Source organism: Ambystoma mexicanum, chromosome 6p, assembly GCF_040938575.1.
Source record: "Ambystoma mexicanum isolate Mex_15411 chromosome 6p, UKY_AmexF1_1, whole genome shotgun sequence".
Classification (NCBI taxonomy): Eukaryota; Metazoa; Chordata; class Amphibia; order Caudata; family Ambystomatidae; genus Ambystoma; species Ambystoma mexicanum.
This window is the reverse complement of record NC_090935.1, coordinates 522,900,534-522,926,370: the sequence shown is the minus strand read 5'-3', so window position 1 is coordinate 522,926,370 and position 25,837 is coordinate 522,900,534. Positions and strand designations below refer to the sequence as shown.

The 25,837-nt window shown below is 50.9% G+C and overlaps 1 protein-coding gene across 4 annotated transcripts in view; it reads right to left on the bottom strand.

Annotated features, from left to right (window-relative positions):
- KIF2A (kinesin family member 2A) overlaps positions 1-25,837 on the bottom strand; it is a 1,079,703-nt gene that overhangs the window by 210,442 nt on the left and 843,424 nt on the right. For all 4 annotated transcript variants that reach the window (XM_069627337.1, XM_069627336.1, XM_069627334.1 and 1 more), the window contains exon 16: positions 19,792-19,859. In XM_069627337.1, the coding sequence (XP_069483438.1) occupies positions 19,792-19,859 (68 nt within the window). The remainder of the gene's footprint in view (positions 1-19,791; positions 19,860-25,837) is intronic.

The following is a 25,837-nucleotide window of genomic DNA, read 5'->3' as shown; positions in this document are numbered from 1 at the left end:
CCTTGGCATACTAGCAGGGGAAGGTGGGCGGGACGATGGAGGAAAGGGGACTACGAGTACTCTAGTCACTATGGTAACTTCAATTACTCATACGTCCCGCCCCATTTCCTCCATCCTTGTGGGTGATTACACCAAACAAGAACATAGGGTAGAGCTACGACAACCTTCCTTATAGCTAGGAAAAGGTTCTTCAGATCCGCCTGACCAAACTCGGAATCGCGCCTGGCGCTGGTGTCCAGTGAGTAGTGCCTACAGAAGGCCGAAGGAGTGGGCCAAGTAGCCCCCTTGCTGATGACATCCCAAGTAGGTCTCTGAAAGGTGATAGCCGTGGCCTTAGCTCCGACTGCATGGGCATGAGTACCCTCAGGAACAGGTTTGTTCATGGGCGTGTATGCCTCTGAAAAGTCCTGAGCCATCCAAAGGGTGATGGAAGCCATGGAATCCTGAGAGCCTGGGCAGGAGCCTCCAAAAAGTCACAAACAATGCCTCAGGCTTCCTGAAGGATTTCGTCCGAGAGAGAGAAAACTGGAGAAGCACCTTGTGGTCCAAGGAATGTAGGGCCTCTCTGCATCAGATTGTGGGTTCGGGAAAAACATTGGTAGGCAGATCTCTTGCTACAGATAGAACGGAGAGATCACCTTGAGCAAGAAGTTTGGGTGAGTACACAAGATGACCTTGTCGTTGTGAAACGCGAGTACAGGTGCATTATAAATGACATATTAAAGACAACGCCTGCAGCGCGGACGTGAGAGCTACCAATGAAACAGTTTTTAGCGTCACCAAGCGGATGTCCACAGAGACCATCGGCTTGAAACGCTTGCGTTGCAAAGCTGCAAGATCCACATTGCGGTCCCAGACCGGACGCAGCCTATGCACCGGAGGAAAAAGCATAGACAACCCCTTAAGGTGGGGCTTAACCACCAGGTTGGTTGCTGAAAAAACATGCTCAGGGGAATTCTTGTAAGCCCCAAGGGGCGCCAAATACGTGCAATAAGTATCCACTGATCTCCAAAATTAGCCAGGTGTGCTGAAAAGGCCGGTACATCATCCAGAGGACAGGTGACAGGGTCCAGACCTTTGTGGCAAGCCTAATTGGAGAACCTCGTCCATTTGCTCTTATACTGGGGCCGAGTCGAGGGCCTCCTGAATGATGTCCCAGTTGTCATCTGAAAATTGAGCCTGCTGAAGCATCAGCTAATCAGGAACCAGGCCGCAAGAGCCAGTTTGACTGGGTCCAGATGTTCCACTGCCCGCCATGCAGTGTCATGAAGGAAACCCCTGCTGGGGATCGGAAGATGGACAGGACCCTGGGAGCATATTGTTCAGCAGGTGTTGCCCTATGCCTGAGAGGCTTCTGTCCCTCTGCAAGGCGGTGCAGCACTTTCTAGCCAACACGACCACCTCAGCATGGTGGTTCCAATACATTCTGGGCCTAACGGCCTCCTGCTGCTCACTGTACAGCATGCCCGCCTCAAGATGAGGAGCCTCCAGCTCCACCTGTGAGCCAATTGGGAACAGGAGATGGGGTCTAAGTCAGACAGGTTCCCTATACTGCTGCTCCTTCTGCCAGATCTTCGCTGGTGGCAGATGGGTGGCAATGTTTCATTGGAAGCCCTCTTCAACCGACCAGAGCCTACCCTGGTGGTGACGACAGACTCCTCTTTTGGGCTGAGGGCTACTCTGGAGGGCTAAGTGATTCATAGAGCATGGTCCAGGACAAAAGCCCTCCTACATATCAATCTGCTTGGGCTCAGGGAAGTGGGCCTGGCTATCAAGGCATTTTTACCGTTCGTCATGGACAAGTCGGTTCTGGTCAGGACAGAATCTACTATGATGTTTTACCAGAACAAGCAGGGTGGAACCTGTTACACTACCACCCCCACCACTTCCTATGCATGGAGGCAGTTTTTATCTGGGAATGGGTCCTGATGTAGCGGATTTGGAAAGTTCACCTGCCGGGGGACAATGCAGAAACTTACGAGTGGGAGTTGCACAGCAACTCCTTGTTGCCCCTGTTCCAGCGTTGGGGGTTCGCAGACCTGGATTTGTTTGCATCTTCCCTGAATGTCAAGTGTCCCAAGTTTGCCTCCTGGGCATTCCAGATCTGCTGGCACAGCCGCAAACAGACCCTACACAGGTTTTGGGCCTACGTGGGCTTCAGCCTCATCCTGGTGGCTTCGAAAACACATGACAAAAAACATGGATAGCACTCACCAGTCGGTGATGTGATAGATTTAGTATTCGTATTGCCCATCTACACAAGTGTTTCTAGGCGTGTTGGAAACGAGAGCTGCAGTGCAGTCACTGCGCTTTGATCTAGCGTCACTGGCATGACGGGCCAAGAAAGTTTGTTATTATGGCCACTCCAAAGATGCAAATAGACAGCAAGAGTGCCGGCAAAAGCTATTTCCTCGCTGCAAGTCTGCCCGCAACTGCACTTTGATCTGCTTTATAACATTTTATATAATGGCTTTTTAGTTACTTTGACAATGTGGTTAAGATGTTTTGGTGGCAGCCATTTGATTTTTACCGTTTAATTATATTTTTCTCAAATGGCTACTAAAGTTGGCTAGCACCCTAAGATGGCTGTGCCACAAGATTTCTCACTTGTTCTTGGGCCATACGGTTCTTTGGCCTTCTTCCTGACTGATCAGGAAGTGCCTTGCATGGAAATCCCCTTCCCAAAAAAGCTATGGCTTTCTTGGCAAGTGGGTTTTGTGTGTAAACCAGAGGAGGAGGCTGGGACCGTCTGTTCCCAGTCCACATCCACTTGCACCCGGAAGTCTGTTCCTGGACGAATGTTCTACCTTTGGCCGTTTTGAATGGTGCAGATCCTTAGCACTGGAAGGCTTGGACTTGTTCTCAGCCTGAATCTTGGATAAAAGGATGGCTCCTGCAACTGTTCAACAGACCATCATTGGTACCAAGAATTCTATGAAAAAGCGCAGCCCGCTGACAAACCATGCAGCTGACCAGCATTCAAGCCAATGATTGGCCCAGCAAAGCCCTGCTCCTCTACCTGATCTCAGAAGACCTTGGTGGGTGCTTCAACCCTTGGACTGGTGGGACCAGGCAGTCCGACTCCTGCATGAGGATCTGTGTTTCGGGAGCCTTCAGAAGTGTCAGTAAACCACCCAGTGGACTAACCAGCTCTCCCCCAGGCTACCTCGCTGCAGTGTCGTTCTGAGCGGGATCTTGGAACTTGGCAAGTTTTCAGCTCATGCTACAAGTTACCTGTTTCTGCAATTTCAGCCATCTGACTCCAAGGGAAGCTCGGCTGGGGCTGTTTCTGTGTTTGCGGCCTGACCGTGGTGACCTCCGTTGGAACAATTTCGTCAATCCCGTGAGGTGTGCTGAAAGGTCTGCACCGCAGTCTTCCGCTTTCTTCATTTGGGGTCTTCTGTAAGCTGGCTGAAACAGTTTGCTGGGCAACGTAACCAAATCATTACATGAAACGTGACAGTGAACGTCACACTAGGGATAGTATTAGTGGCACGCCCCTCGAATTTCAAAAACAACAACTAATACTCTGCAGCTTCCACTAGATGTCGGCCTATGCATAGCATGTGATTAAGCAGATTGCACAAACTATATATATATATATATTTTTTTTTTCTGTTTGCTTGTACCGTGTTAGCCAAGATTGAAAAAAATGTTGATTTAGAAGAAAACAAGTTGAGACCTTATGAGTTTTGAGAGAAAAACATTAAGGTCCCACCCAGCAGGTGGATTTGAAATTGGAGGGTGTAATCTCTTTACTCCTTCAATGAAAGCTTTGATTACAGGAACTTTCCACTAGGACACTTTGCTCTGTGAGGTGGTGTATGTAGAAAGCGCTGTTAATGCACTTTAAGGAAATTAAAGACTAACCCGGTGTCTAAAAGGTAAAGCAGATAGTGTACTATATGCAAAGGGAATCAGTCAATTGGATTGAGGTTGTGCGATTTGCGCCAATGACAATTTGTTTTCATTTGTTGAAATAGCAGTGTCTTGTGTTGGCTTTTCGTGCCTCTTTTAGGATGCCCATTAATCTTTGTGGAAGTTTAAATGCGTATTGGGCAATGTTTGTATGCAGTACCCTCTGGGAACACTACACACAAATATGACTACAGGTGTAAGCAAACCAACCTTTGGTATAAGTCTGTACTACACAGTTTTGGTAGCATGTTGAGCAGCCAGGCTTATCTCAAGAGGGGAAATGTGAGCAGTAATGATGTTACACAGAAGTCTTCAATCACAGGTGTTCAAATAAACTCTTATACTCAAGTTTTCTTGGATAAATAATTATTAATTTATTTACCAGTCAGTTATAAAACTGTTTAGAAGGAGGCAATCATATAATAAACACACAAAAATACTTAAATACTGTTTTTGAATACTTTTCAAGAGGAGTAAAAGGCAAAGGTTATTAGAACATGAAAGGTTACAATTATTCTTAGATAGTGCAAATACTTTGTGTTCACCAGAAGCGTAAATTCAATAGGCTAGGCCAAAGTCACTGGGCTGAAGTCTTGGATAGGATAAAGGAGTTCTGGTAAGTAGACGGAAAGGCCTCTGCACAAGTTCTTTGAAGTAGTTTGTAAAAAGAAGAATCATATGTTGGGTCACAAGCTGATTAGGCCTGCAAGTTGCAAAAGTTTCAACTCTTTCACGGTGAGAGGCAAGTTCTCTCAGTCTTGTTTTGCAGTACCTTACAATGAAGAAAAAGATGCAGCTGATGACTTCTGTTCCTGGCAGTTCCTGCAGATCTCACTGTTCCTCAGCCTCAGTCGTGGCGACACGAGGGAGGACGTCGGGGAACTACTGCACTGCACTGCACTGGTCAACATCTCGCAACTGGCAAACTTCAATTTCAGTGGCTGTTTCTCGTTTCAGCTACCTCACAACGCTGGTCCTGGCTGTCAAGGTGGACTGTCCTTGCTTCTGAGGTCCTGCACTCAGCTGAGGAGGTTCAGGCTTGGTCGGTCCGACGTCGTGAGAGTCCGGAGGATCTTCCAAACGCTTTAGGCCAGCTTACAAGTAACGCACACAATCTGGTGTCTCTCTCCCTGGTTATACGATTTTCTGCAGCACTCTGAGGAAATGCAACTAGCTCAGAGATGAGTGTCCAGGTGGCTTACTTGGGAGTTGATTGGTCCTACCAACTCAAAAAGGGAGAGGTCGTCCTTGCAGGGCTTCTCTGTCGATGCAAACTTGGCGATTCGGACCTGCAGTTGGGCCTCACCGGGCAAATCAACGGTCCAGGAGTTGCAGCAGCCGTCCTCTTCAAGCTCTACTTAGTTTCCTTTGTTCCAGTGGTCGACTCTGCCTTCCAAGCCAAGAGACTCGCCTTTTATTCAGTTCTCTCCCATTCATTCCAGCCCAGCTGCCACTCAGCCAGCAGGGAGGCTGCCCTTGCCGATCATCATCTTTACAGCTTTCAGCCTTTCCATCTAGGCAACCGTAAGGATAGACCACCTCTCTCTAGGTCTTCGAATAGCCAGCCCAGCAAGGGAGGATAATTGGTCAGATACAGGTCATCTAGATCTCTAGGTATTTGCATGCTAAATTACTTCAAAATTGCCTGTTCCACCAGGAACCCCAGCTCTTCCCATTCCCCGCTGCCCTCTCGCCCAACACATCAAAGTGGAAACAGGACAGACATACTGAGATTGACCTTTAACCCTGCTACCAGCCCAAAGTCTGTCAATAGCCAAAGTACTGCCCTCCCCGATGTGAGGACATTGGAGTGGTAAAGGAGTATATCATATGCGCATAGGTTGAGTTTGTGCTCTACTGTACCTACTCTGATCCCTGTTAGTAGCTCATCTCGCCTCAGCTGTATACTAAGCAGCTCAATTGATAGGGCAAAGAGGAGGGGGAACAGCGGACAACCCTGCCTCAAGCCCTTGTCCAGGGGAATGGCCTGAGAGAATTTTCCATTTACCACCACCTGCGCCTTTGGAGCTGCATATATATGGTGCCCAATTCCTGCCTCATCCTTTCTCCAAACCCCATTTTAAGAAGTATGTCAAAAAGAAAGTTCCACTCTACTCGGTCGAAGGACTTTTCAGTGTCCAGGCTGAGGCAAGCATATTACCCTGGACTGGCCGATATGTGTCCAAACCACACACACAAAGCGACAATATGGCACCGACTTTCAACCAGTGGACATACTTTTCACAAGGGCTGCAGCGATGCTTTAAAGTGGCTATGGACTTACCACACACAGCACACCATAGTACACCCTATCTGTAAATGTGCATGTCTTGTGGAATGCACTCCCCTTCCTCAAATGTGCATGCCACCATTTATCACAGAAAGACATTGCCGCTGCAGCTGGTATGCCATAACGAAGGTTGTCTGTAATGACCACACAAGATTTTTGCCTGTTGAGATAACCGCGAATTAGCATACTTTGCACGGATACCGCTGGCACACCACTGTCTTCTTCTAATGAGATCTATCACTTGCAGCACTTCTCACTCCCCCACCCTTTCCATCCCTTCTTCCCACCACCAGATGCCGTAAACTATGTTTTTCAGGCCCTTTCGCCGCCGCACTGCCCTCTGAAACATGCCGGCGTTATCGAAAACTATTCACGCACAATACGTCACCGTCCAGTAATCACATTTTTCACCACGCAGCGAACAGGGAAAAGGGACGCTGGAGCGGAGGCAGATATCACTACTTTTAGTGGCCACACAGTTTCATACAAGAGGCCCAGCCATGAACACAATGCATTAGGGGCTTGGCACACACACCACAACAATGTCCTCCGATACATCATGGCGGCGTTTCCCAAAACCTTAGCCGCACAGCACGCTTCCCTCCAGCCAATCACCGGCCGCGTCCAATGTTCGCCGACAGCACGGCATACCACAGGCCAATGAGACTTCGGTCCGCAGAGCGAACAGGGAAATGGGTTCGCGCAGCCGACCCAGATATCACTAATTTTTTGGGATGTACATTTCAGTTCTTTGCAACAGAAGTACTGGTCCGATTTCCACCACACACACAAAAGCACACTTTCTGACCCAAGTCCCTGCCTCAAATTTGGTGAAAATCCGTCCAGCCGTTCGGCCTGTAGCCATGCGCAAAGTTTTTGCCCATTCAGATGATGGAAAAAAAAATGTTTGGGGTTGCCCCCCCCCCTACAACTTTGCCCCCTCCCTTCACTAAACCTCACCCAACATGGCAAAAGAATTCAGAGCCGCTTGGTGAGCATTCCTCCAGGGGGAGCAAAGGTAAAAGCCACCGAAAAAGTGCTCTTCCTATGAGTTTAGCAACTTAACCATAACTACACGGCCACTAACCGCGGGCCGTGTAATATAGATATAAGCTCTACACGTTTCAGCCATCAAGCCTTCATCAGGAGCAAACATTTGTTGTACAAAGTTCCAGTTTCTTCCATTCAGAAATCTAGAATTCAAAAAACACAAAATCAATGTATATCTATTTCATATCTCAAGTAAGGAACAAGTTACTTACCTGTAACTGTTGTTCTCCAGCATGGGTCTGGCATGGATTCACATGCTCATGAATATTCCCCGTCGTCAGGCTGGGAATCCTCGGTAAAGAAAAAACCAGTATCAGTTTCGTTTCTGATCTGTCTTTCGTAGTAATAACCAATCACTGGTCTCTGCGTCATACTGACCACAGCCAATGACTGCCCTCTACCTAAGCACCGTCTCTGGCAGCCATCTTCAGATTTGGAAGCACATGAAGTGGCAGTATGACCAAGTGAAGAGCCGCAGAGGGGTAGGCGGGAGGGTTCGCATGTGAATCCATGCCAGACCCATGCTGGAGAACAACAGTTACAGGTAAGTAACTTGTTCCTTCTCCAGCATGGGGTCTGGCATGGATTCACATGCTCATGAATAAAGAATACATAGCAGTACACACATGCACAACCACGGGAGGTGGCAAAGGCTCAACATTAAGCATCACATAAACTCAACATTAAGCATCTTACCTCCTCACCAGGCTCACCTCAGGCGAACAGGTTGCGCAGCACTGCTTGGCCGACCCTGGACTCCTCCCTGGAATCCCGGTCGACGCAGTAGAATTTCGTGAAGGTGTGCGTCGACCTCCACGTAGCAGCCCTGCATATGTCCAGCAGGGGCACACCAGATAGGAACGCCGTGGTAGCTGCGATCGCTCTGGTGGAATGGGCTCTCGGACGGCCAGGCAGCGGTCGGTTTGCCAACCGATGACAGTACATGATACAGCCGGAGAGCCATCTGGAAATGGAAGCCTTCGAGAGAGCCTTCCCCTGATTGACAGGTCCAAAGTTCACAAAGAGTTGTGACGTCTTCCGAAAACACTTCGTGCGGTCTACGTAGAACTTCAGCGCTCTAGCCACATCCAGCGAGTGCAAAGTCCTCTCAGCCGGCGACGAAGGCGACGGGAAGAACACAGGCAACACCAAGGGTTCGTTGAGATGGAAGTCCGACGGCACCTTGGGCATGAAGGAGGGGTGCGTCCTGAGCACTACCCTCGTGTCGTGGAAAGTCAAGTACGGGGCCTTGCAGGAAAGGGCCTGGATCTCTCCCACTCGTCGTGCGGAGGTGATGGCCACAAGAAAAGCTGTTTTCCACGATAGAAACTTCAACGGGGCCGAGTGCAGAGGCTCGAACGGAGGTCCCATGAGCTTGGTCAGCACCACGTTGAGCTCCCACGCCGGGGCCGGGGCCTTCACCGGCGGGAACGATCTGAACAGTCCCTTCATGAACTCTTTCACCAGACGATGAGACCACAAGGACGTCCGCCCCGTGGTTCTGGTGTATCGGGAGATCGCAGCAAGATGAATCTTGATGGACGCGTGTGCCAGACCAGCTTTGGCCAGCGTCAGCAGGTACGGCAGTACTTGGGGAGCCGTAATCCGTAGAGGGTTAATCTTCTGTGCGTGGCACCAGACAGAGAACCTCTTCCATTTGTGTCCGTAGCATTTAAGAGTCGAGGACGCCCTGGCCTTTGCAAGAACCTCTCTGCAATCGGCCGGTATGTCGTATCCTCCAAACTCTAGCGCTGCAGGAGCCAGGCCTGCAAGTTCAGCGACTTCGGGTCGTGGTGGAGGATGGCGCCTCCTTCCCTGGAGAGTAGATCCGCGTCCGCCGGCAGCTTGATCGGCGGGGACGCTGACAAGTCCAGAAGGTCCGGGAACCATATCTGCCTCGGCCACGCAGGTGCGACGAGGATCATCCTGCACCGTGACCTCTTGAGCTGGTTGACGAGCCGGATTAGCAGAGGCAAGGGAGGGAACGCGTAGAGGAACAGGCCCTCCCAGGGGAACGAGAAAGCATCGCCCATGCTCCTCGTCTGGGGAAACCTGCTGGCGAACCTCCGGCACTTGGTGTTCGTTGCCGTCGCGAACAGGTCGATCTGGGGTGTGCCCCACCGTCGGAAGAGGCGATCCACCAGATCCTGCCGTAGTTCCCACTCGTGGCACGAGCGCAGCTCCCTGCTGAGTGAGTCGGCGAGGCGATGGTGTTTTTTATCCCTGCCAGATGAAACGGCACCAGAAAAATCCCTTGGGCGACGGCCCAATGCCACAGGTCCTGCGCCTCCTTGGACAGCGCTGGGGACCTGGTTCCGCCCTGTTTCCTGATGTAAAACATGGTGGTGGTGTTGTCGGTGAAGATCCTCACCACCTTGCCCTTGAGGGACGGAAGGAAGGACCTGAGGGCCCAAAACACTGCACGGAGCTCCAGGACGTTGATATGCAGGGACTTCTCCGTCGGGAGCCAGAGTCCCCTTGCGTGCAGATTTTCGGTGTGCGCTCCCCACCCTTCCAGGGAGGCATCCGTGGTCACAGTCTCCTGGTGGGCTGGGGTCTGGAAGTCCATGCCCGCCGTCAGATGCGCGCGGGTGCCCCACCACCGTATCGCTCGTCGGAAACTCTCGTCGAGCTTGATCCTTTCCTCGAAGCTGCCCGTCGTCTGGATCCAGCGCGCATCCAGGAATTCTTGCAACGGGCGCATCCGGAGCCTGCACATGGGAATGAGGTAGATGCAGGAAGACATCATCCCGAGGAGGGACTTGATGGACCTCACCTTGGCCGCGTCGGCCACCAACATCCGTTGCACCTTGCCCAAGATGGTCCTGGTCCTCTCCTCCGACGGGGAGGCCAGAAGGGACACTGTGTCGAGCCTCGCTCCCAGAAACAGTGCGACTTGCGCGGGCACCAGGTGGGATTTGGCGTAGTTCACGGAGAATCCCAGGTCCGTGAGGAGTTGGACGGTCCTTGCCGTGTGGACCACGGCGAGCTCCCTCGTCTTGGCGCGGATGAGCCAGTCGTCCAGGTAGGGGTAGACGTGAATCCCCTCGCGGCGCAGCTGCGCCGCCACCGGTGCGAGGCACTTGGTGAATACCCTGGGTGCCGACCGTAGTCCGAAGGGAAGGGCTTTGAACTGGTAATGACGCCCTTGGACCACGAATCTGAGGAATTTTTGGTGCCCCTTTAGGATGGGAATGTGGAAGTAGGCATCCTCCAAATCCAACGACGATAGGAAGTCTCCTTCCTCCAGCTGACCCAGGACGTGCTGAAGGGTGACCATCCGGAACTTCTGCGCCTTGATGAACTTGTTCAGACGTCGCAGGTCTAGGATGGGGCGCCATCCTCCCGTCTTCTTCTTCACGAGGAAGTATCGCGAGTAGACTCCGGAGCCCCGAAGCCTCTTTGGGACGAGTTTGATGGCGCCCTTTCTGAGCATCGCCTTTACCTCCAGGAGAAGTTGAGGGACGTGAAGTTCTTTCCTGGCCACGGGGGGGACGCGCGGGCACCTTCTTTGAAACTCGAGCGCGTGGCCCCGGGCCAGGGCGTCCAGCACCCAACGGTCGGTGGAGATGGACTCCCACACGCTGACGAAGCCCGCCAGCCGGCCTCCCACCGGGGTGCTTCGGTTGGGGCCCGACCCCACGGCCGGTTCAATCCTGCTTGGACGCGGCCTTGCCGCCTTGACCTCCTTGGCGACGACGGCGGGGTCCGCTAGACTTGCCTCGTCCTCTGTAGGCCTCTTGCGACGACGAGCGGGCCGCTTGACGGTAGGAAGCGAAACCGCCGCCGGAACCTTTGGAGGCGCCCTTGCCTCCGCCGCTCCGAAAGGGCGTTCGTCGTTGCTGCAGGACTCCAAGGGCCCTGGCCGTCTCAGTATCCGCCTTGATGGCCTGAAGGGAATCGTCCACTGTCTTCCCAAACAGGTTGTTCCCGTCGAAGGGCATGTCCAGGACTCTGGTCTGGACGTCCTGCCGAAAGTCTGTAGCTTTGAGCCATCCACGACGTCGAAGGCAAACGCCGTTGCCCAGCTGGCGGAACCCAGTGTCGGCGATGTCCGTCGCCACGGTGATGGCGTGGTCCGACGCCACCTCACCTTCCTGCAGGATCTCAAGGGCCTCCGCCCTCTTGTCGTCCGGCAGAAAATCCAGCAGGGGAGCTATCTTGTACCAGAGCTCCCTGTCGTAGCGGGCCACGATAGCCAAGGCGTTGGCCGCTTTAATCGTCGTCGCTGCCGACGAGATGACTGAGCATCCAATTTCTTTCCCTCGCCGTCCGGCGGGGAAGTTGATGTGGAGGCCGCACCCCCCCCCGCTTTCTTCCTGGCTGCCGCGGAGACGACGGAGTCCGGGGTAGGCTGCGCCCGGAGGCATAGGGGGGCCGTGTCCGGGACCCGGTACTTTTTCTCGTACCGGTCTCTTCTAGCTGGCGTCGTGGAAGGGTTCTTGAGGAGGGAAAGGCCCTCATCCCAAATGTCGTCCAACAGAGGCACTGCGAGGACCGTCTTCCTCTTGGCCTCGCGCCGCTGATAAAGGAAGCCTTCCTTTTTCTTCTCCTCAGGGCAGAGTTGGAAAAGCTCGGAAGCCCTGGAGATCATGGAGTGGAAAGATCCGATCTCGTCGGGCGGAGAAGCCCTGGTGGGAGGCGACGACGGAAAATCCTCGTCGTATGCCTCGTCGTCCGTACCCGTCGCTGCCGTGTCAGTCCCCGTATCATCCCCTCGGGTGGACGGGGAGGAGGGCTGGACGGGGCGCGACGGTTGAAAAGGAGGTGGTGGATGGATCCTTCTTTTCTTGGTAGGGGGAACACCAGAAGGTCCCGGTTCTGGATCCCCCGACGGGAGAGGTTCCTCCGTCGGTAACGGTAGCCTCGTCCTTATCTCGGAGCATAAGGACTGTATGGCCAACAAAATGGCCGCCGAGTTGTCTTGCGGCGCTGGCAGAGGGGAATCCGACGGGCGAGCAGGGGCCCCGTCGGTATCCTCGACGATGTCGTCGTCGTCACCTGCGTCGGGGTCCATTCCGGCGGGCTGGCCTTCTTCCACGCCTAGGCCGTGGCTTAAGACCTCGATCAGCTCCTCTTCTGAGGTTGAGGCCGAATCTACGACGACGCCCTGCCCCCCCTTCTTCCCCACGGAGGGTTTCACGGGGGTCCTATCGATGGGCACAAAGGAAGACTCCCTCCGCGGAGGCAGGGAGATTCTGGGCCCTGAGGTCGCCACCACTGGTGTAGCCACCACAGGCTGAGCCAGGGCCGCCGCGACCGTTTCGATAGAGGGCTTGGTCGGATGGATCAAGGCCTTCACCACCTTAGGTGCGCTCACCGCCTTATCCTTGAGGGAGGGGGCACTGCCACGCTCCTCCTCTGCCTTAGAGCTCGACCGGGGCCTCTCCAGGAGCTTCGCCGGGTGCTCGGCCTTCCTCTTACCCGACCCAGAGCGTTGGCTCGTGGTTGATGGTGCCGGGGAGGGTGCGCCCTGCCTGGCGCCCGTAGAGCCCGACCGTTCGGCGCTCCCGGTGCCAGCGGACTCGCGGTGCTTGGCCTTATGTTGGCCCCCCGTCGCCGGGGCGCCCTCAAAGGTCTTAGAAGACCGCTCGGATTTCTTCTTCTTCTCGCCAGACGGGCTCTTACCCTCCAGCCAGTTGGCGAGACGTTGATGGCGGTCCTTCATGGTCCGTTCCGACATGTTGCCGCAAAACGCACAGTCCTTCTCCACGTGCGTCTTGTCCTCATGAAGGCAGTAAAGGCAGAAAGAGTGTTCGTCCTCCTTGAAGACGTTCTGCAGCTGGCATCCAGGGCAGACCCTGAACAGCTTTCCGGGCGTCGAGCTTCCCTTCTCCTGGGCCATCTCCGAGACCGGGCCTGAGAAGCTTCTGGAGTCCTCCGAAGCGTAGCTCGACGAAATCTTCACCCTTGAGGGGCACAGATGAATCCGACACGGGTCCCCGTTGATCGGATGTAGGATCGGTGGAGCTTGAGGCTCTTTTGACCGAAAGAATCGAAGTTTTTTTGTGAAAAAGCGCGAAAAAAGCACTAACGCTCGAGAGCAATAGCACGAGGATGCCAACACATGAACGTGCGGTAAAAATCTGAAGATGGCTGCCAGAGGCGGTGCTTAGGTAGAGGGCAGTCATTGGCTGTGGTCAGTATGACGCAGAGACCAGTGATTGGTTATTACTACGAAAGACAGATCAGAAACGAAACTGATACTGGTTTTTTCTTTACCGAGGATTCCCAGCCTGACGACGGGAAATATTCATGAGCATGTGAATCCATGCCAGACCCCATGCTGGAGAACAGTGAATACTAGATCTCACATATTTTGGTGTAGTCATTCACCTGGATATGGTGATCGAGCGATCCAAAGAGTCTATTTACCTTATATATTGCAAAATTCTGAAGCACGTTTAGCTCTGAATGCTACTAGGCTTTCTCGCTCAGCCGCGCTGTTGGCTGAGCTTCATTGGCTTTTAGTGAGAAGCTGTTTAAGTTGAAGGTTCTCTGCACTGTATATTGGGCTATTCATCATTCTAGCCCCGCTTTTCATCATGCTAACTGGACTTATGTTCCTTCACGTGATTTGCAATCGGATTCTCAAACTCTTCTGGAGGTTCCGCGTTTTCTTAAGTCGCCGGCTGGAGGAAGTTAATTCTCTGTCCTGGCCCTAAATCTGTGGAACTCTGTTCCTGGACACCTGCGAAAAACTCTCAAAACTTTTCTGTTTTGATTAATGCCATTGTTGAAGGGACTCATTTATTGCTGTTAGCGCCCTCATGCCTTCGGGCCTTGGTTTGCGCTTAATATAGTTACAAAACAATTTCCTAGCACTTAGTAATTCCAGCCCCAAAATGAAATGGGGCAATGTGAAACTAAAGTAATCAGTTCCAAAGTTATATTTTTCAGGTAGGTTTACTATGTGATTTGACTATGCCAGTGATTGCGACTCAGAGTTCTAAATAGGAAAGTTCAGTTAAGTAACTCCCTCAATCCCACTACTCTAAGGTTTGCCTGAGAGGGAATCCTTGACCAGATAACAACTAATCTAAGTAGTTGGTGGGTTACATTTGGAATTCCAGAATGTTAAAGAATTTGGTACCAGATCAATTTGTGATTTCTATTAGTATAAGAATATAAAAGAAATCACCTTGGAATCTTAAATGATGATAAATTCATAACAAATATTTTCATAATTGTTCTAGGAATAATTGACTTAATGATTGTTATTTGTACAACGTACTAATTGAATTTACATGATCGTTTGATTTTTGCAAAAGTGGCTTGAGATGCACAATGTTTTGTTAAACGATTCCAATCCATAACTGACACTGGTCAAACTAAATGAAGAACTAAGTGATCCTCTCCCACAACCCGCCAAGGCTGGGGCTTGGTCTCTGAGCAGAGCCACAGAACATCACCCTGTAGGTTAATTGCTAGACAGCCATGGTGCAGTTAGCTGCTCATGCGGAACATGCTAAGGCCCGTAATCAGTGATTTACAGTAGAATCGCTGTCATATTGCAGGCACACCTCTATGAAAGTGATTTACAATGGCAATGTCCCTGTGCAACATGTCCAACCCAAAGAAAAGTGTAATGGCACTGTTCCATGCAGCAAAATAAACCTACTTGTCCATTCACACAAGGACATCCAGCAATCAGCTTAATAATCATGCTCATAAACCCATCCATTCAACCTTTGATCCAGCCATAAACGAACACCTATAAAAAAAGGTAGGCCTATTGGCTTTGCCAATGCTTATTTTAAGATGGTAGCGACACCCATCAAGGTTGTACAACAAATCTTGATGAAGAATACAATAGGTGGAGGGAAGGGGAGATTTGGAGGGAAAGGGGAGAAGAGGTGTTTGTAAAGATAGGGTTGTCTGGGGCAAATCAAGTTTGGGAGGAATAGGTAATCAGGTTTGGGATCGAAGATGAGGTTGAAGATATAAGATGTGTGTTTAATGGCTGATCTTGGCTGCGAGGTAAATGACATGAAGGAAGTTGGAGGGAGCTGTGTGGAGAGGGCTCACAATGCGTTCAACTTTTTCTAGAGACAGAGGGATAGTGAGTAGGGGGTCAGATTTAAAGGAATGGAGGTTGAGTAGGCAAGCATACAGAGCTGAAAGCCAAATTAGAGAAGACCAGTGTATCCAGTAAAATGTGTCACAGGGGGTCCAGGAAGACATGAGGAGGATGGACGGTGTGTAGCATATATTCTGTAAAATGTGTGAAGTGATGCAGCTAATTGAAGAGGGGCAGAACAGCTGGACAAGACACATAAGCAAGGAGTGAACCCACTTTCGACCACAGCACCCTTCAAGCGGACTCCTTCTTGACTTTGGCGGGGCTATGCTCCACTGGCATCCCCAGAGGTGAAAAGCCAAGTGGACAAAGCCCAAATCCTGCTAAGAGGTTTTCAGGCGTTATTTCAGTACACACTCCTTCTGAGGATTAATGGTCAAAAGGGACAGGGTCACCATAATCAAAAACAGGACATTTGGGCAAACATTCAGATCTAGAGGTCATGGAAATTGTATGGCCCTGTTCTGAAAAAATGCCGCAGTAAGCCACTGGGGCTACAATGGCTGAAGACAAAGCCACACACTGCAGATGCAGAGGGGCCACTAACATATCTAATGTCTAAACTGAGCACATAGGAGTGCTGTTGTAATCTGAAGGGGGTCCTCTACTGGCCTTCAAAAGAACAGCAGTCCCTTGCTCCACCACTGGCGCAATAGTCACCCCCCACCAATGCCTTGGCGAGGATCACCAAGATTCACCAGAATTCCTCTGTGTTCCAGAGTAGATCTAGTGGGACATGGTATCTCGGCCAGTGAAAGGGAGTCATGTGATTCAGAGGCAGACTGCCTGGAGTGGTAGTGACCGTGATGTTGATGTTTCTTGGAGAAATGTGTGTCATCTGGAGGAGGATGCACTCTGAACATGATCTCCTGCACCAGTATTTTCTCACTCTCCTCAAGGGGCTGAAACATCACCAGTTCCATGGAGTTCTCATGGATCAGGATTTTTCCATTTTGGAGGCCAACAGTGTTAATGGAGTCAGGGTCTTGGTAGGAGTTTTCCCACTCTTGGGGAGAACATCTAGTGTCAGTTTGAGGCAGACACAACCTTAACACTATCGGGCCTTAAAACTAGATGTCTTTGGGGGAACATGAGACACAGCCAGCTCTACGTACACAATTAATCCATGGGTTCCCATTTTGAGACATGTGCACCAATGATGGCGAATGCCCCCATGTGCCTGAAGGATATTTGTAAGGTGACAAATGTGTGGGAGGAAGAAATGAGTTACTCACCATAGTGACTAACCTACTCTTAGTCCATAGTCCCATTTCCTCCATACTGCATGGGTGTCCCTTCCAAGGGAGGGGAACAGAACCTTTCACCAGACAAAACCTCTTCCCCTTTAAATTTATAGGTGCACGAGGGTGCGGCCCTGGGAGCATGCGCCACCCTGACTCCACTCCCTCAGAGCCTCTCCTCAGTCCCCCATTGACGCATCGACAACATTTAACATTGCCTAATGACACCAGTATTACTAGGGGGGAGGATGGTGGGACGTATGGAGCAAAGGGCACTATGGACTAAGAGTACGTTAGTCACTACGGTGACTAACTCATAATTATTCTTCCGTCCCGTCCCCTCCGGGCATGGGAAAGGGTGATTACAAGGTATCAGGTAATAATATCCCCATATATATGGTCGCCATAAATAATATGGCCGGGAAAATGTTGTGGTGATATTTGAGTGACCATATATATGGGGACAGAGGCAAAAAAAAAAAGTTTGAGGGTTGCGGGGGTGTCCCCTGCATGTTCCATGCAGTAATGTCGCCCAAATAACGGCCATTTTTCGGCGATATTTTTGCATGGCGAGATTTTTGTGGCGACATTATTACATGGAACCGATTACAACTGAATGTAGCCCCAGGGTGGAGAGGAGAACCTCCTTAAACAAATAAGTTCCTCAGAACCGCCTGTCCGAGAGTACAGCTTCTTCCTGTACGCCTCCAAGATCTTCTCCTCCTTGCCTAGCAGCGCCGAAGACGAGGTGGCCGAGGACGAATGAGGCTTAGAGTAGAGTGACGCTGCAGCGATTACCGAAGAATGCGGCTGCGTTGATAACAAGAGTTTATCCCCTTCCAACTGTCTATACTTGGCATCGAGGCGCCGATTGACAGCTTGGGCTGAGTGTGGCTTGAGCCACCCCTTCTTGGCCAGAGCCACGATGTCCTTCTGCATTGGGATACCCATTTTGGTAGTGGGTCCTAGGGTGAGGACTTCTGACAGGACCCCCTCCTCGGGCTGCTCGACCTCCGGTTGAGGAAGGCCAAATATTCTGCCAAACCCCCAAGCCTGTCGTGGAAGGTCTTCACTGACAGCCTGTCAGGGTCCTGCTCCTCGTTTGTGTCCACCAGAGTATCCGGCTGGTCCGGAGCAGGTGGAGGAGTGCTGGGCACCATGGGCTGCCGTGTGGAGACCGGAGGCAGAGGCTGCTGCAGAGGCTGGTGTGGAATCACCTGTACTGTGGGAGGCATGGGAGCCAGAATCAGAGAAGCCGGCAGGGGGAGCGGGGGCTGCACTGGAATGATTATGGGCGCCAGAGGAGTGACCGGAGGGAGCGAGTCCCTGAAAGCATCCCATAGGAAGGCCCTCATCTGTGGGAGTTCGCATGAGCACCAGGAACCTTTCGAAGAAACTGTCTTCGGAGGCAGAAGTGGAAGTAGGGGATGTTGGAGTGGCTGGGGGCTGCTGGGGCCGGAGCGCACTGTCTAGGTAGAACCTGCCCTGCGCTGTTGTTGGATAAACTGTAGGCCATGTACCTGGTACTCACCAGTCCCACACCGACAGTCATTTACCCGCCTGCTCTGTTCCTAGGAGTGGCATCGGACGAGCTGCCATGTTTTCCAGTCATTTTGTCAAGCTGCGTGCCACGTGACAAAGTCGCGGTGCCTGGGTCCGGCCTCCAGAACTCTTGGTCTGGGCCTGGAAGGCTTGTTGCAATCGGCATTGTTGCCGGTAGTGCTGCGTGCAGGTGCCCCCTTGGACAATGAGCCAGTACTAGGGCATTTACCCTCGGGTGTACACCCGGTAAAAGAACCTTGCGATCCCTCAGCACTCATTCCGGAAGGATCTTGCAAACCCTCGGCTGTGAGGCCGGTAGCTGGACTAGCCTCGTGCGTGTGCTTGTAGTAGAACCTGAGAGGTTCCTCTCGCTTGGGCGTTTCCTCGGGAAGGAGTTGCCCTTACGGGTGCGATGGAAAATAGCAGGCCACCTTTGGGCCTCGATCTCTGCTTAACTAAGTTCTTCAAGTCCTCTGGAAGCGACCTTTCGAAGAGCTCTCTCCACCTAGTTAGCTTGTTCTTCAATGCGCGTGGAGTCAATGCGTTGCACGTGGTACAACCTTGCCAGCTGAGTTCAGGGCCCAGGGAACAAAGACAAATCCCGCTGAAGTCAACATGCACTGGGGAGGAGCGCAATGCCGGAGGACCGAGTCCCTGAATGACAAAGAGAAGACAAAAAGATAGAAGTGTTCGGGGAAGAGCGCGTGGTATTACATGGCCGAATCCAAACCCAGGAGCGCTGGTGAAATCGTCCCATTCCCGCTGACGTGGAAAAGGGGACTGAGGAGTGGCGCTGGGGGGGGCACACCAGCGCGCCTCTAAATTTAAATGGGGAAGAGGGTTTTTTCTGGTGAAAAAGGCTCTGCCTCCCGTCCCTTGGAAGGGACGCCCATGCAGTATGGAGGAAAGGGGACAGGACGTATGAGTAAGCCATTACAAACATAAGTAGTGGTTCCATCCAAAAAGAGAACCCAAGGTGTGGGGGTGCGTGTGCGTGCATGTGTGTGTTAGAGAGCTTAAGACGTGGAAGACCCTGCACTGAGCTCTGCCGAGGGTATGGTGTACAGATTGTCATGACAACACTATGTACGTAGAGGTTTGTGTGTGGCGTAAAATGACTAGAAGATACAGAGTTGAGTCTTACTTGGTAGAAGGAGAGGAGAGGAGATTTTGGGGGGGCAGGGTGGGGGAGAAATGACTCCTGTGGCAGAGCTTAGTACTTGGACTGAAACCTGGGGAATTAATTGTTATAGCATTGGCGTCAATCGGGATGTCAAGTTTTTACTATTCTGGGAAAAAAATGTATGATTGTAGGTGGAGCTGGGTGTTTATGACCAATGGTCAAGAACAGGGGAGACTGATCTGAACAGTCCAATCTACCTGTTTTTATGTATGATTTGAATAATTTCAAAGAGGTATTTGTCTTGTGTGACCTGGCATTCTATTCCTGCGTTTATGGGTATTAATGAAAAAACAGAAAAGTAATGAAAGACTGATGGCAAATCGAAGTAGAGAATTGTTAAGGGGGTGCATTCATCATTATTGAAGAAACAATCACACCATGTTGAAAGTATCTCATCAAATATGCAAATAGCTACATACCCCACTTCAGTATGAAGCTGCAATAGGTTTGACATGGGCATAAACATATATATATATATATTCCATACCTATTTGCGTATCGTAATGTGTTTAAAGTGTTTTCACATGATGCCATCCCTGGGGAGATAGTAGCAATCTGAAATTAAAATAAAACAAGTGAAAAAACATGCACTTCAAAGAGAAAAGCAATACAGCATTTAAAAATATACGTAGGCTTTTTTCAATTGCAAGGTGGAATCTTTTTTAGTTACAGGAAACTTACCATGGTAAGAATAACAGTGCATGTTTATTCAGTTTTCTGTAAATGACCGTGACAAAATAGTCCATGTGTATTTTAATTACATCATAGGGATCACCAGGATTTCGCATTAGTAATTCCAAGCATATCCACTCGCATAGAGCAAGCCATTATTTCACCTATTGTGCCAAACAGTAAATCCAAAGTTGTAATACATCCAATATAACAAATCAAAGCTTATCCCTTGGCTAAAAGCAGCAGAACACCCCTTGCTCTTATTTAGAAGCCCCAACCTAGCCCATAAAGTTAGCTGCATGCCCAGATTGGCAAACTCTAGAACCTACCCTCTGTATAAGTCTAGGAGCTCCACCCTGGCACAAAACCTTCACCGGACCGGACACCTAGTTCACCTGCAAATCCCAGGAATAGTCGTGGCTGCTCATATCGGTTTAAGAGTCAAATGTCCTCCTAGCAGTTGGAGAATCACAACTTAACTAGGGTATTTTACACATATATGCTACCCACAATGCGGCTTCCATTCAACACCCTTTGCAAATTAATTGTTGCCTGCGTGTATATCTTTATTATTTCCTTTTTTTAACAAACTGACACTACCAAAAATTACAATAAATGTAGGAGGTTAGTTTTAAGCGTATGTATTTTTTTAAGCCTCTGCTGAGAGGTTAGATACCGCGCCCAGGACTCAAACAGATAATTTTTCGGCCTTTTAATAGTTACTCACCATAGTGACCAACGTACTCCTAGTCCATAGTCCCCTTTCCTCGATACTGCATGGGCGTCCCTCACTAGAAACGGGAGAGCGAAACTTTTTCACCAGAAAAAAACATCTTCCCCTTTAAATTAAGAGGCACACAGGGGCGCGGCCCTGGGCACCTGCCCTTCCCTGACCCCGCTCACTGGCGCCCTTCTTCAGTCCCCATTGACGCGTCGACAATATTCGCATTGCCTAATGACACCAGTATTATTAGGGGTGGGGGTTTGGGAGGGATGGTGGGTGATACGGAGGAAAGAGGACTGTGGACTAGGAGTATGTTAGTCACTATGGTAAGTAAATATTAATTACTCTTACATCCCGTCTCCTTTCCTCCATACTGCATGGGCGATTACAACCGAATATAGCCCCAGGGTGAAGAGGTGACCCTCCTTAAGAAAACAAGTTCCTTAGAACCGCCTGTCGGAACGCTGCGTCTGACTTAAAGCTGGTGTCCAAACAGTAGTGCTTGCAGAAAGCCTAAGAGTTGGCCCAGATGGCCGCCCTGCTGATGACCTGTCTCTGGGATGTGACAGACGGGGCCTTGGCACCGACAATGTGGGCATGCATGTTAGCTGGAAGTGGTTTGTGCTGTCCCTCATAGGCCTCCTTGATGGCCGAAACCATCCACCTTGCTACAGAGGCCTTTGATGCCTTGAACCCCCAAATGTGACAAATAAGAGCGTTCGACTTGCAGAAGCTCTTGGTCCTGTCCAGATAGAATTTCAGAGCGCGTCTGAAATCCAGACTGTGCAAAACCCTTTGAGCAACGTTCTTAGGATCAGCAAAAAAATATAGGTAACACTATCACCTCATTTAGACGGAAAGAAGAGACTACTTTAGGTAGGAACGCGGGTGTGTTCTCACGACCACCTTATCTTTGTGAAAAGTAGTATAGGGTTCTGAAGCCACCAGTGCCTGGATCTCGCTGATTCTACGAGCAGAGGGGAGACCCACCAACATAGCCGTTTTAATGGAAACCAGTCTGATACCAGCGGACCCCATTGGCTTGATGCGCCAGGGCATCCAACACTACATTGAGATCCCACAGGGTGTAGTTTCTTGATGGGTGGGTAGAGCCTGGTGAGGGCCACCAGATGTTTAACCACTGGGCTGGAGGAGAAGACCTCCTTTGAATTCCTGTAGGTGCCTATTGCTGCCAAGTAGGTGCAGCATGTGTCAATTTGAACCCCTGAGTGGGCGAAGTGTGCAAAGAAGGAGAGCACAACGTCCAACGTGCAAGTAAGGTGGTCAATCTCCTCAGTGTCTGCCCATTGACAGAACCTAGTCCGTTTACTCTTGTACTGGCTTGCCTTGCTCCAAGTACCCTGAATGATGTCTAGGTTAGCCTGTGACAGGCTCAGATTCTTCAGTGTGACCTGCTCAGGATCCACGCTGCGAGGGCTAATTTCTATGGAGCAGGGTGGATGATCCTGCACCCCTGCTGCGATAGAAGGTGAGCTGAGCCCAGCGGCAGGTGAATGGGTGGCCTGTGAGAGGCTGAGGAGCCCCAAGAACCATGGTCTCGCCGGCCACCACGGAGCTATCAGAATGATGCGGAGGTGATATGATTCTCTTATCTTGCAGATCACCCTGTGGACCAGGTGTGTGGGAGGGAATGCATAAGCTGCCATGCCATTCCATTGTATCTGGAATGCGTCACCCAGGGAGCCGGGGCCCTTCCTCTGCAAGGACGCAAACTGGTGCCACTTCTTGTTGGCCCAGGAGGCAAAAAGATCCACCTGAGGATGTCCCCATCTGCTGAAGAGCCCAAGCAGAATCTGATTGTTCAATTGCCATTCGTAATTGTCTGCTCCCAGTCTGCTGAGCCTGTCGCTTCCAGGATTCGACTCCCCTGGGAGGTGGAGGGCAGTCAGGTAGATGTTGTTCTCCAGGGCACATTCCCACATGTTGATCGCTAGGCTGCACAGTGGAGGGGACCTGGTGCCAACCTGCTTATTGATTTAGTACATGCTGGTGGAGTTGTCCGTCTGGATGAGGGCGACCTTGCCCCCAATAAGCGGTAGGAAAGCTTTGAGAGCTAGCCAGATAGCCGTCAGCTCCAGCCAGTTGATATGAGACTCCTGCTCCTGAAGGGACCAGACTCCATGGACACTGTGGCTGTCCAGTGTGCCCCCCACGCCTGCCAGAGAGGAATCCGTGGTGATGCTGACCTACAGGGCCGCCTGCCAGAAAGGTTTGCCCATCCGCACGTTGCAGTCCCTGGACCACGATGTGAGGTCCGGTGGAGAGAAGGAGGAATGCTGACGAGCTCCACTTGGGAGCCCTGCTCCTGATTCCATGAGGCTGTGAAGTGCAGCTGTAACCTCCCCATCTTAAGTCTTGTGTGGGGTACAGCCAGTAGGACCGCAGCCATGATACCTAATAAATGCTGATAACACCAGGCTGAGGTCATCTCTCGTCTGAGGAACGGAGTCGCTGCCCTGTTGATGGTCGTGATCTTGTCCTCTGGGGGGATACTCTCTCGGAGCTTGTGTCCCATACGAGGCCCAGAAAGGTCAGGCTCTGTGTAGGTTGCAGCTGACACTTCTTGAGGTTGATTGAAAATCCCAGCTCATGGAGTGTGATCATAAGAGCGGAGGAAGTGTGATGAACCGCCTCTGGAGATCTCATCCTGACGAGCCAGTCGTCCAGGTACGGGTAGACGTGGTGGCCCCAAGGAGGGCTGCCAATGCATTAATCAGTCTGGTAAATACCAGAGGGGAGGGGGTGGTTGGTTGAGTTGAGGCCGAAGGGTAGAACCTTGTATTGGAAATGGCAGCCCATCATCCTGAACCCAGAAAAGAGCGAGGAGGCTGCCAAATTGGGACGTGTAGATTAGTGTCCTTCAGATCCAGGGAGCACATCCAGTCTCCCCTGCACAGTGTCTCCGCAATGTGTGCTGGCATAACCATCTTGAATTTTTGAAGAAGAATGGAGAAGAAGAATGGAGAAGTTGAGGGTGGAGAGGTCCAAAAACTCTCAGGTCAGCCTGGTTCATCTTTTGTATGGCGAAAGTCCTGGAGAAGCCGAAGCCTCGCTGGGAGGCTGGGACTTCTTCCACTGCCTGGCTCTCGACAAGCGACCACATTTCTGCCAACAGAGCTGAGGCCCCTTATCTGTGGGAGTGGAGGGGAGAGGAATCGGTAGGCGGTATCCGTGGATACTACAGATAGGATCCAAGGGTCCACAAACTTCTGATGCCAAAACTGTGAGTGAAGGGCAAGCCTTCACCCCACCGGAGACACGTGGACCCGAAGGGGCGCGTCATGCCTTCTTTCCCCCTGAGGCTGTTGCTGAGGAGGGGGACGGAAAGAAGCCCTTGCTCACCCACTTTTCAGGCTGCCTAGACCTCAGTTCTTGGAAACCGCAGACCCCGCTGAATGCCCGCCCCTTATCGGAGCGTTGATGCGACTGGGTGTACGCCTTGAATGTGGCCTTCGTTATGATAAAGACTTTGCAGTTTGGGAACTGTTTTTCTTTTTATCTAGCTCCTCATCAGTGGAGGAGTGAAAGAGGTCACCACCCTCGAATGGAAGGTCCAATATACGTTCCTGGACGTCGGTTTAATGTAGTAGCCTGAAGCCAGGCAGTCTTTTTTTATTGATATAGATGATAAAAATGAACTTTTCAATTTTACAATACACAATTTAAAAATTCTTTAAAAAAGGATAATTGGACAGCCAGGTTCATACTTCCATATGTGGTGGTTGTGCCCAACCGTAAAATCTTTCTGGGCCCATTGTATTTCTACTATAGAAGATCTTACCCAGGTGGTGATCCCCAGGGAGCCAGAAATAATTCTGCTAGGTGCCCCAGCACCAGGGACTTACCAGAGATCGGGGTGAAAGCCGAACAACTTACGCAACTCCTACTGGCTGGGAAAATGACAATAGCCCTTACCTGGAAGACTGCAAAGTGTTAGGGAGAATTCTCATTCTATGGCTAATTTCCCTCACCTAGTGAGTCCCCCAGCAGCTTTGCTGGATTTCTGGAGTTTATTTTTCCACTTGGTAAGAGCGGGAGCCTTTTTCCCACTCTTACATGCGTTTTGCCATGTGTATTTTTTTCTGTTTGTGATAGTGGGCTCTGCAGGACCCCACTTTTCATGTATGTTACACAGCACCTTCTGTGCAGTAACACAGGGTTGTCTTTGAGACTTCCCCCTGACTACATTTTCTGGGGCTGACTACTGTCCCCCAGAAAACAGGTAAAGTTGCCATTTACTTTACATAGTCATTGTAAAACTACAGACTCAGTACACCCCATCTTACATGGAGTACTGGAAAAGGTTAATTCCTATCCCTTTTTGTCTGTGCCTCTGAGCTTTGTTTTGTCTTAACATTCAGACTTGGCTGGTGGCAGTGGCATCTACCCTAACATTTCTACCGCGATTATATTATATAAATGTGGCACTGTTCCAGGCTATCATGGTAGCCTCAAACATAAACCCGCTTGACCAAATACGCTTTCTTTTGGCTCCGGTCGGGTTTATTCGCCATTTCTTTTTGTTAAAGTCCTTGTGTTTTACTTTTTGCGCGGCAAACCAGGTTTGCCTTCTTTGTTCAACGACTTTTGGCGGGCTTCTCTCAAGAAGCCCTCCTTTGGGCGCCTGGGTGTCTAGGTGGGCTGAATATGAGGGAGGGGTGTAGTCACCCCATGCACAGGGTATCCTTGGAAACCTAAGTCGCACTTTGGCATGATTGGCTAAGGTGGTTGTCCGGGCCGGTCAAACCCCTACTGTGCGATTGACAGCCAGGCTGTGTGAATGGGGGATTTTCGCATAAAAGGCAGGACTCTTGGGCTGGAAGTCAGTCGCCACTGGAACTGCAAGGAACTGAAGAGAAGCGGAGAAGACGGCTGCTGCAACTGCCAAGTCCCGGTGAAGCCCTGCTGCAGTCCTGAGCCATCTACCCTTCAACGACAAGAGAAGATCCAGTCCTGAGTCTTCTTCCCTTGAACTTGATGGGATCAACCAGCTCACCTTTCACAGCCAGAGGATCCTCTTCGTGGTCGAAATCGCTGCACACTGCTGTACTGGTCCGGATAGCCATCAGTAGAGCCTCTCCTGTTTAAGGAGCGCACCTTTTATTCACCATCACTG